We start from the raw sequence: 12,455 nt of genomic DNA on the forward strand, positions 1-12,455 counted from the left end.
GCCGCTCCGCGGCATGTGGGATCCTCCCAGACCGGGGCGCGAACCCGGTTCCCCTGCATCGGCAGGCGGACGCGCAACCACTGCGCCACCAGGGAAGCCCAGTGCATTGATTTTAAATGACTTTTCTAATTATTTAGTTTGAAACTGATTTTTTTTTTTATCGTTCTGTCCAGGTTTGGAATAATTTCCAGAAAGATTATTTTTTTCTGGCTAATCCAAAATTATATAGAACAGCAGTAAGTATGTCAGCTAACCAAGTCTTGAACCCCAAAGTATAAAGAAAACCCAAGTCAGAAACTTCTCAGTGATGGGCTCAGGTGCCGTCAGTAAATGTAAAGCGATTCAAAACATTCATCTGGAAATCAGCCAGGAAGGGTGAATTCTATTCAAAAACGTTTAAGGTTAGTGGGGCAAAAGAATGAGAGTAAATGCAGTAATTACATACTCTAGTAAATGCAGTGTTGTGATTTCTTGCATTTGGATAAAATGCTCCAAGTTGCATCCAGCGGGCACAGAGCTGATATTCCGAATTGTTGAAGAAACCGCAAATATCTGCTCCAGTCTAAAATACAGTTATATTTAATTAATTTTAATAGTTTGTTTCTTAATATTAACAAGTGATGAAGATAAAAGGAATAGAGCTACTTACATATGACATTCCAAACAAACTAAATTCCATCATACCTAAAACAATTAGGAAAAAATTATAGAAGGCCACTATTTCATATATTTTGACATTTTTTTTCTATTTATGAAGATGTTCTATTTCTAATACTGACCTCTAATTCAATGAAACATTTTTCAGATTATTGATATACTTTTCTATCATTTCTTCCCCTGAAATTTATGTATTTTTTACTTTATAATGTTAATGACATTTATAAAAATAAGACACTCTAATAATGCCTCCTTGACACTTTCAAGATGACACATTTAGATCACAAAACTGTTACGAACACATGATAGTATGAGAAGAAAGCGTTAGTGGTTCCATTTTATTTTTAAATAAATTTATTTATTTATTTTTTATGTATGGCTGCATTGGGTCTTCGTTGCTGCGTGCAGGCTTTCTGTAGTTGCAGCGAGCAGGGGCTACTGTTCGTTGTGGTCCGTGGGCTTCTCATTGCAGTGGTTTCTCTTGTTGCAGAGCACGGGCTCTAGTCACTCGGGCTTCAGTAGTTGTGCCTTGTGGGCTATAGAGTGCAGGCTCAGTAGTTTATGGAGCAGGCTTAGCTGCTCCGTGTCATCTGGGATCTTCCCGGGCCAGGGCTCAAACCCGTGTCCCCTGCATTGGCAGGCGGATTCTTAACCACTGCACCACCAGGGAAGTCTTCCTTGGTTTTATTTTTAAAATAAAATGCTGTCTCTGTAATTATTTAACCATTGGTCTCATTATATGAAACAAATTGAATTATCCTTATTAGCTAAAAATCTCCTGAGGAATGATCATTTTAATAAAATAGAATGCATGTGAATTCCCACCTCTTCTTTTAAAGGAATATTTCTAAACATTGAATGTTTTCCTTGAATCCTAATATAAATAGTAAAGAATTTGTATGTCTAGATATGAAACAAAAATATTCTCTTTAAAATAATATTTTATTTACTCTTTATCCAACTATTGTCAGAAAACTTTCAAAATTTGGTTTGAGATGTTTCATACTTTAGCATCTATGAGTGATTCTTATTCCCTAGAATCTAGAATTTCTAAGCATTTCTATTCTTAGCTCTATATGTTATCCTTCCCATCTCTTGTCCTTTCATAGAAGGAAACAGACCAAAAGGGATGAAATTATTTTCTCAAAATAAACTAGATCCTGCTTTCTGGCCCACTGTCTTTTCATTATGCTGTTTGTCATAAAATATGATGCCAAAAGCACATTTCAGAGAGGGACTTACAAAGTATAGGAACTAGCAAAAGTGAATACCTAATAGAAGATTCAAAAGAATAATGATAAAGATGGTGACTCTCACATACCAATGATAGATTTGTCCAAATTGTCCCATTTTGCATAGTTGTCTGCAAGCCAGTGTCCTACCCATCTTCCAGCAGTAGGATATGTGGAACGAGAAATAACAATTCCTCTTTTGCCAGTTGCCTTCTGCAATGCACTAATATAGATGGAGAGGATCTATGAGTTTTTATATGAGGTATTTTCTTTGGATATTTCTACTTAGGACCACTTCATTGAAGAAAAAACTATCTGATTTATGGTGTCTATGCTGTCTCTTATTACGACCAGCTCTTTATAAGTGAGTCTTTGCTCATTATACTATAAAATCCTTACAAGCATGAAGGACATCTTTTTTCCCTTCCAACATTTTCCAGAGTGACATGTCTAAGTGGCCCTTTATTTATTGGTTCAGTGAATACAAGTCAACTATTGATATTATCAAATCAACTAATTATATTGTGAGTTTTTGAATGAACACATTTTATTCTACTTAAATGTGTTCTCTTAATAGAGATTTAGGCTCCATTAATTGCTCCAACCCTTCTTATTTATAACTTGTCAACACTTAATCTTCATATTACTCTGCAGAGAATATTTGCTATAATACTCCCTGTTTTAGGGAGTATTCATATATATATATATATATATATATTAATTGGAAAGAAAATGTTTATTTTTATATTACTTAAAATAATTTGTATATGAACAAGGACTAGAGAACTATATCAGGAGGAAATGTTTCAAATACTTAACTAGGGAGATTTGTAACCCACTACCATGTTATAAACTGTATCTAATCATTTCCTTGTTAAAGATGGACCACAGTAATTGTACTGATTTGTTTATACATAAAGCTTCTTCAATGATACCTTGAGATTCTTGAGGTTAAGGACTGACTTAATCTTCTTTATATTCCTTACACCTAATATGTATAATAGTATAATAGTAGCTTAAGAAATTTTTGAATTCATGAATATCTCAAAATTACAGGAAACTGAAAATATTTTAAACAGACATATGATGATATATTGAACCATCTGTTGATAATAGAAACAATATTGCATTTGCTAACTTAAAATTTCCTACTTGTATGTCTCTCTTTAAAAAAATCATATAAGAAAACCATCTTCACTGCTTCATTTTTTATAACAAATATAAAGTATCTAGTCAATTGAGAATCAGTAATATATTTAACATATGTCACACATATTTGCAGACATTTAACAAGAAATGAATGTATATTTATATAGGGAATGGAAGAACTGATGATCAGTTTAGAAATCTTCATGGAAACTTATATCTTAAGTTTAGTTAATTTATAAAGAAAATTCATTTTATTTAATTGATATAAAAATTATTTACAAGGATAGAGTTGTCCCAAATCTTTAATGTTTCCACATACAAGAAATACATATTCTTGAAGGTTCTTTTTTTGTGCCTTATGTCTTACTTTTGCAAAAAGTCTTTACTGAGGCTTTAAGTTAATAACCAAATATATGCCTTTTTATATTTCTGATTGAGAAGAATTCTGCATAAAATATTTTCACAAAAATTTTCTCTTAAAGGAAATCTAACCTCTTGCATTAGAAAAATATCCTTTGTAACCCTTCACAGAATATTTCTTATTTGGGAAATCACGTGCCACCACTAAAACTATAATTTAAAATTACATAGCTATAAATATTTTGTAGATATTTCCATCATGTTCCAACTTTACAGATGGTTAATCACAATGAACTTAATTTAATTTTAAGAAACACTTTTCAAACATAATACAGTTTGTTCTCTGTTACAAGTTGATTTGGAAAATTTAGCTTATAAAAGAATTTCAATGTTGTGTTACAGAAACATTTTTATTACATTTTTATAATTGTCTACATGAGCAGTTTTTGAAAAGTATTAGAAAAGTTTTAAAAATATCTTATGTTATTGGGAAAAAAAGTCCTTCTAAAGGAAAACAATGATTTTTAGAAAACTGTACGTGTAGATTACAAATGTGGATTATGTGAAAGAAGAGTATTGAATTGAAAAAAAAATTTTAATATTTTAAGCCCTAACAATAAATAAATATCTTTATTTTTGTCATGGTTTCTAAAGATAATACTTTCAAAATTATTAAGTTGACTATGGTTTTTAATTACTGATGAAATCAATTGGTAAGTATACCCCAAATACTGCTATCTCTGACTGGGTGATATTAAATTATTTTAGAATACTGACCAGTAATGCTCAAAGAAGAGAAAGTTATACAGGATTGTTTCTCTTAATGTTTATTTTAAAAATCTCTTTGAAAACTAAAGACTTTTTTTGAATTATATTTTTAGAAAGCAAAAAATTTAGTATTATATATTTACCATCCATTAGAAATAGTGACTTGCCAGTTTCACAACTCAAAGAGACTCACCATTAGATCAGAAAATGTAATTTCAGTTTTAGTTTTAGAGTTGGATAAAAAGTTTTATGTAAGCTGAAATATTTCCATTGTTTTTGAGTGTATAAGTAAAACTTACATTTGAGATTTCTTTAGTGAGAAGAATGTGAAAGTCTAAACCATGGAAATTGTTTTATGGATTCAGATCTCAATTTTTTTTAAACATTGATACCAGCTATATCAATGTTCAACTCAGCCATATTAATCAGAAAGTAATATCTAAGAGACATGTATTCTATATTTTTTCAAGTTACTAACAGTTAATTAAGAGAAAGTTACAGCTTTAACCAAGAAAACTTCCAAATTATATATGACCTGTATAGTGTTTGGTTTTTTTTATCTATACCGGTCTTATTTTTTGTTAAAAAAATTGCAAGAAGAGGTCACTTCCTATAGTACACAATCCTCCCCCCAAAAAAGCCCCTCTTATTTTTCAGGTTAGATTCACTAAACATCAAAAAGCAACATAATTTTCCAAGTTGCTAAATAACCCAGTCTCTAGGAATATCTGAGAAAAGAACTTATATTTATTAACATTTTTATTTCATTCTAAATTAAGATTACAAAAATCTTGGGCATTTACTTAAAACTTATATACTTAACACAACCTGAACTTCCAAAGGGAGTCAAAGATTTTGATTTTTCTATGTTATTTCTAATGAAAAATACGTAGTACTCTCAAAAGTCATTCAAGGTATTGTTGAAGATGAAAGTATGGAATATATAGCTGTATAATCCTTGGATAATTATCTGAGATTTAAACACACAGTTTGAAATTTTAAAATTATATTTCTCCCTACATCTGAAGCATAGGCTTTATTTCAGTACAATATTGAATTTTAAATAAGACAAAGATCAATTGAAGACTGAAAACTTTTTGTATGGGATTTATACATGAAACTTCTTCATTTGCCACTGATCTCCAAGGTTTTTTTCTATGAAACTGTTTGCCGTCTTTCAAGCTGATTATTTACCTCCTGTTTCTGCATCCACTCATTCTGTTCTTTCCTTGTTTAGGTTGTTTGTTTCATGTTAAGTGAAGAGCACAATAACAAGAACTAGGTGAATGTCAAATGTGTGCCAATTTTGAAAACAGAAAATGAGTCACAGAAAGGAACAATAAAATGGTACAGTCTAAGTAACTTGAAGAAATAAATTACACTCTTAAACCTTTCAGTTTTCTCAAATGATAAAAAGTCTTTACTCTCCATTATTTGCTTAAACGTAATTTATTTATAGCATCCTTCTACATTTGTCAAGGTCTTAAACGTATAATGACTATATTTAATCTCTAAAATATCTGAAGGAGAGTTCAACAATTCTTTTCTCATATAACTGAAAAAATTAAATAGTAAGAAAGTATTTAAAAGATATAAAAAGTCTATAGCTATGCATAAATTGGGCTTTTTAACTCAACATTTAAAATTTATTAATCTGTTTAACTTAAACAACAAATGTGGTTAAATTTTACTGAAAAATTTTATGGACAGGAGCAAAATTAACATTATTAAAGGGATGTTCTTTGGGAGATTGTACTATCTTCTTCATAATGTTATTCAAGAGTTAAAAGTGGTTCTTAAACATCTCTAAACACCTTTGTATATCAACTATTTAGAAATTTATCTACCTTTGCCTTGAATTTATTTATATAATTTTGATAGTTGTGGTGAGATAAAAATTGATTCACTTAAATTTACTAAACATCCTACAGTGTGTCAGGAACCATGCTAGATTCTCTAATGTGCTCCAGAAGTTCAATTTACTGCCCTCTATGAAAGAAATATTTTCTTCCAATTTTCCTTAAAGTACATACTTTCATCTCAAGATGCATAAGTTTTGCCAAAGAGTTCATTACTCACTTCTCAAAATTTTTGTTATGTTTAATATCTATAGCTTTATGGTAAAGTGAGGTTTGTTGAGGGTAATTGTGCTCCAATATTATGTTCCAGTAAGGTTAATTGAAGAAGCATTTGTCCCAAAAAAAAGACATTATTGAAGACCAGTTTGTTTACTCTTTTTTATATTACAAAATATTTATTATGAATTTTTTCAAGTTGACATTGTCAGTGTTTCTCCAAAGTAGTTTCTCTATATACACAACTTTGAATTACTGCATAATAGCATTTAGAATCTTGAAGAGCCTCTATTTTGATGTTATTGTCAAACAACACAAAATTCTAGCACAAGACAAGGAAATTCATCCCTACCTCAGATCCTTATTTCCCAGGAACCAGCACTGTTTCATTTCTACTTAGCCAAATATATTTTAATTGATTATTATTCCTCTCTCCATGGAGATTTTAAATTCACTGGCATTGTCTAGTAACATACTGACACATTTATTAAATCCTAGAAGTGTGCCAACCATATTCTTGTCACAGATCGACAAAGAGCAAATCCATGATTCTTATCCACAGATCCCAATTGTAGATGCTATAATGCACTCATTATGGTTTAGGTGGCCATAGATATCCTAGAAATAGCTTATGAAAAATTTTATATACTTTCTTTGCCTTGGTGAAATGTAGTTTCCTTCCTTTACTCCCTGGCATATTTCTTTTTATTCTTCAAGATCAGTTCAAATGATAACTTTTCTTTTGATGTCACTTCTATTTTCCTGATAGAGTTAACTGAGCACTCTCCTTGTTTCTCATAACACTATTGTAGTATCTATCACATTACACAGGTTTTGTTTTTTTGTCAGTTTGTTTACTCTTTTTTTTTTAAACATCTTTTTGGGAGTAAAATTGCTTTACAATGTTGTGTTAGTTTCTGCTGTATAACAAAGTGAATCAGTAATTGAAGAAGCATTTGTCCCAAAAAAAAGACATTATTGAAGACCAGTTTGTTTACTCTTTTTTATATTACAAAATATTTATTATGAATTTTTTCAAGTTGACATTGTCAGTGTTTCTCCAAAGTAGTTTCTCTATATACACAACTTTGAATTACTGCATAATAGCATTTAGAATCTTGAAGAGCCTCTATTTTGATGTTATTGTCAAACAACACAAAATTCTAGCACAAGACAAGGAAATTCATCCCTACCTCAGATCCTTATTTCCCAGGAACCAGCACTGTTTCATTTCTACTTAGCCAAATATATTTTAATTGATTATTATTCCTCTCTCCATGGAGATTTTAAATTCACTGGCATTGTCTAGTAACATACTGACACATTTATTAAATCCTAGAAGTGTGCCAACCATATTCTTGTCACAGATCGACAAAGAGCAAATCCATGATTCTTATCCACAGATCCCAATTGTAGATGCTATAATGCACTCATTATGGTTTAGGTGGCCATAGATATCCTAGAAATAGCTTATGAAAAATTTTATATACTTTCTTTGCCTTGGTGAAATGTAGTTTCCTTCCTTTACTCCCTGGCATATTTCTTTTTATTCTTCAAGATCAGTTCAAATGATAACTTTTCTTTTGATGTCACTTCTATTTTCCTGATAGAGTTAACTGAGCACTCTCCTTGTTTCTCATAACACTATTGTAGTATCTATCACATTACACAGGTTTTGTTTTTTTGTCAGTTTGTTTACTCTTTTTTTTTTAAACATCTTTTTGGGAGTAAAATTGCTTTAAAATGTTGTGTTAGTTTCTGCTGTATAACAAAGTGAATCAGCTATATGCATACATATATCCCCATATCCCCTCCCTCTTGCGTTTCCCTCCCACCCTCACTATCCCACCCCTTTAGGTGGTCACAAAGTACCAAGCTGATCTCCCTGTGCTATGCAGCTGCTTCCAACTAGCTATCTATTTTACATTTGGTAGTGAATATATGTCAATGCTACTCTCTCACTTTGTTCCAGCTTGCCCTTCCCCTTCCCTGTGTCCTCTAGTCCACTCTCTGCATCTTTATTCCTGTCTTGCTGACACTCCTTAGTCTTTCTGCATGTTCTTAGTGCCCTTACATTGGGATTTGGTCAACAAATCTGTAGTCATTCATTCATGTAATAATATCTTAAATAATTCACATATTCTAGGTTGAAAAAGAGTTTGGTGCTAGAAATAAGATAAGCATGTTTCACTAAGTGAGGAAATATTACCCATACCCTTTACTCCAAAATGCTTTTCATTCTTTTTCCAACTTCCGTCATATATTAGAGCCATGTTTTTCAACCCTAGATACTCATTAGAACCACCTGGGGGATTTTTAAAAATTAAGATGCTTATGCTATAGTTCAGACTAATTAAATCAGCATTTATTAAAAAATCTTCAGTTTGAACTATATTTAAAATAGATAACCAACAAGGACCTGCTGTATAGCACAGGTAACTCTACTCAATATTCTGTAACAAGCTAAATGGGAAAAGAATTTGAAAAATAATATATATATGTATACATATAACTGAATCACTTTGCTCGACACCTGAAACTAACACAACATTGTAAATCAAATATACTCCAATATAAAATAAAAATTAAAAAAAATCTCCAGTTGATTACAGTGTGTAGTTAAGAACCAGTGATCTAGAACTGCACTGTGTAATACAGTGACCACTAGCTATGTGGGGCTATTTAATTTACATTTATGAAAATTAAATAAAATTTAAAATTCTATTCCTGAGTCACACTAGCCACATTGCTCAACAACCATATATGGCTAGTGGCTACCGTATTGGACAATAGAGAATTATAGAACATTTCTATCATTGCAGAACATTTTATTGCACAGTGTTAATAAAGACTTGATACTCAAAGAATGGCCTGTATTCCGCCATCATTAGCCTCATATAAGATTTTGTTTAATATGGATATTAAAGTTTAAGAAGCTTAAGGTCATTGACATATATTCTTATTTGCTAATAATGGATTTAAATAGCAGATTTAGCCAGATTTCATATTTTAATTAATGACATCAAACTATATATTATTTACTCAATTATTCATTAAAAATTATTCTTTGAGCACCGGCTATTTGTTAGGCATTTTGCTACTATAAGCTGGGTGCATACTGGGGAACAAAATAAAATGGTTCAGGGTTCTTTTGGGAATTGGATAAAAATTTAAAACAAAGATACAGAGAGAGAGAGAGAGACAATTATTCTAAGTGCCATAAAGGACCAAGTAAGATAAGGTCAGCAGGGAAGGGCTCAAAAGAGGTAACATTAAATCTAATATCTAAAAAATAAGAGTCAGAAACGATGATTATGAAGATTGCTTACTCGTAAGTAAGTTTTGCTTGTGACCATCCATATAGATTGTGAACATCGTAATGCAAAACGGATGATCCATCACTAAGAATCTGCTCAGTTTCCATACACATGGTTCTGAAATGTAATCCAGCAGTTCTTTTTGTGAGTTCTGGTGAGAATTAATAAAAAAATTAATATGTTATAAAGTAACCTATATTGAAATATTTAAATTGTAACTATAAATTATTTTGGCAAAATATTAATCATTGTTTGAAAATATTGATTTTTTTAACCATTTGTGCACTTTGTTTATGCTAATTATAAATGAAAAAATGGTCTGCAATGTGATTGCAGTTACAGTTGTGACTGGAAAATATGGGCACAATTTTACTATATTCAATAATAAAAATGTTATTAATTAATATGAACTCATAAAAACCTGAAAAGTAAGTGTACTCCGAAAAGTCTGCTATATTTTATGCATTTAGATGAGAAATACTGATTAAATAGATTTTTTTAAAAAAATCCATTTGCTAACATAAAGCCCTGGCATAGTTTCTCAGTTTCAGATGCAAATTTTCAGAGCTTTGCCATCACTTTAGATGTAACTGTTTATGCAGTTTACTGCTTACATAAGAGCATGAGGAAGAATGCTGAAAGACTGTACTTTTCCCTCCTAGGTCAGGGACAACCAAAGAAGTGTTGTTAGCATTCTTTCACTTTTTTCCTGATAAAGAAAAACTTTAAAAAATCTTTATAAAAGATTTTAATTTTTTATCTTAAAGAATATTGAGAATTCTCAAATCTGGGAAGATTCTTAAGAAAATCAAAGTAACAACTTCAAATTTACAAATGTATTCATATAGATAAAACATGTTTCTTGAGTTTTCTTCTCGAAGTAATGTTAGATGATTTAGATTATATTGGTAATGGGTTGAGATGTGTTCCAGTGTGTAGATGGGTAGTGAGAATTGGAAATGTGAATCCTGTTCTCTATGTCATAAGGTATATAAACCTGATTAATAAATAATAATAGCATGATAACATCCAAGGCACAGCAGCAATATTGCACCTGGGAAGTAAGGTGGATAATTTAGCTCTGTATTTCTGCATTGATTAGTAGTTGTTCCATTTACAAAGCTTGATGGTTCATTCATATCCTTAAAAAGAGAAAGAAAAGCAAACAAAAAACAAATTTAGGGCATATCTTCTTAAAAGAACTAATTCAGAGACCCAGTAAATTAAAGTAGGATATTTGAAAAATAGCACTTTACTATTCTAAAAAGCAAAAGTATAAGGCACCTCAACAATACTAAAGAATTTAGTTTAGCTCAGTCTTTCTTAACATTTTACAATTCACATCTCCTTTTGAAAACCATAAAATGTCCTATTTTTCTCTGTAGATAAAATCTATATAAAAGTGAATTGTTTTCTATGTTTCTAGACTTAAATTATAATAGTGTATATTCCCCCATGTCTTTCCCACCACTTCTGCCCTGGAGCCTTGTATCAATTTTTTTCAAACAATGGTTTGTGGTTTTTAAAGCCACAAGATAATAGTTTATAAATACAGAAAATTTCAAAGAGTATTTCTATTGAGTACACATTTCAGAATTTTAGTAACCATATATAAACGGACCACCATATAAATATATAAAATAGTTGCCATTTAAAGGTGATTCCTCCATCATAAAAAGGTTATCTTTTCTGGATCAAGATATAATTATTGGGGATATATTTAATGGAATCCCTTATAGTACATAACTTTATATAATTTAAAAAAACTATCTTTATACAACCTTACATCCTCAAGGCTTGTACGTAACAGCACCCCTATAAGTTTCTTTAATTAAAAAAGTAAGTAAATGCATACATATTGAAAAATCAGCAGAGTAGAAATGTCACCTCCAAAAATTTAGATAAGTGTTATGTAAATATCTCCTGTATTAAATATTTACTTGTGATAAAGTAAATTCTTTTTATGCTATCTCAAAATTACATTAAAAATCTTATTGCCAGCATTTTAAAGTTAAAATTAGGATATTATTTAGAAGATGATTTTGCTACATCTGTAAGAGTTTATGACTTCTTACACCAAAGACTGACAGTGTGAGTGTGAGACATATCTATATCGAATGAAAATAAAATAAATATTTATAAGCATTTATATATCATTATATAAAGAGACTATTTTGGTCTCTTGGTCAAGTTGAAACTATTCAACTTTAATGTTCAGGAAAAAGCAACTAAATACTTAAACTGAATTGTTAAAACTGCATTTTAGCAGTCTTTGGCATAAGAAAGCTCTACAGAAAAAATGAGTGAGCTAATTTCATAAAGAATACTTTGTTAACATTATTAAAATCTAGTAAGAAGTTTGTATAATCAATACACAATAAATAACTCATAATATAAATTTCTTGAAGTTTACTTACAATCCACAAGCCATCAAACTTCATCTGGTTATTATAGAAATCTATAATTTCCCTTGTCCACCACTCTGCTGTGGAGTTCCTGAAGAAATCTGGAAAAGCTACATGAGCTCTGTAAGCCTGTAAAAACAAAATTTAGACCCACATATAGAAAGTCATATGAGAGACCAGTCAGTCAGACATTTATCTGTCAGATTCACAAGTGATAGTGAAGGCAGCCTGATCTCAACTTTAATGAATGTGTATGATTTTCCTCCAGCCACTCAAGCCTATGTGTGTCCTTAAATCTAAACTGAGTTTCTTATAGACAGCATATACAATATTTACAAAGTGTTAGCTACACTAAGAAAAAGAGAAGATGAGAATTACAGCTGATGTCACAGAAATAGAAAGGATTGTAAAAGGCCATGATAAATAATTATACAATAGACTGGATAACCTAGAAGAAATGGACACATTTCTAGTTTCAGACAACCTAACAAT

General features: G+C 30.7%; 1 protein-coding gene across 1 annotated transcript in view; it reads right to left on the reverse strand.

Moving 5' to 3' along the window:
* SI (sucrase-isomaltase) overlaps positions 1-12,455 on the reverse strand; it is a 101,747-nt gene that overhangs the window by 15,507 nt on the left and 73,785 nt on the right. Inside the window, exons 34-39 of the mRNA XM_007107987.2 lie at positions 11,976-12,092; positions 10,613-10,700; positions 9,571-9,709; positions 1,979-2,112; positions 650-684; positions 446-562 (exon numbers count right to left, since the gene is read on the reverse strand). Coding sequence (XP_007108049.2) covers positions 446-562; positions 650-684; positions 1,979-2,112; positions 9,571-9,709; positions 10,613-10,700; positions 11,976-12,092 — 630 coding nt within the window. The remainder of the gene's footprint in view (positions 1-445; positions 563-649; positions 685-1,978; positions 2,113-9,570; positions 9,710-10,612; positions 10,701-11,975; positions 12,093-12,455) is intronic.

Source organism: Physeter macrocephalus, chromosome 1 (assembly GCF_002837175.3).
Source record: "Physeter macrocephalus isolate SW-GA chromosome 1, ASM283717v5, whole genome shotgun sequence".
In the NCBI taxonomy this organism is placed as follows: domain Eukaryota; kingdom Metazoa; phylum Chordata; class Mammalia; order Artiodactyla; family Physeteridae; genus Physeter; species Physeter macrocephalus.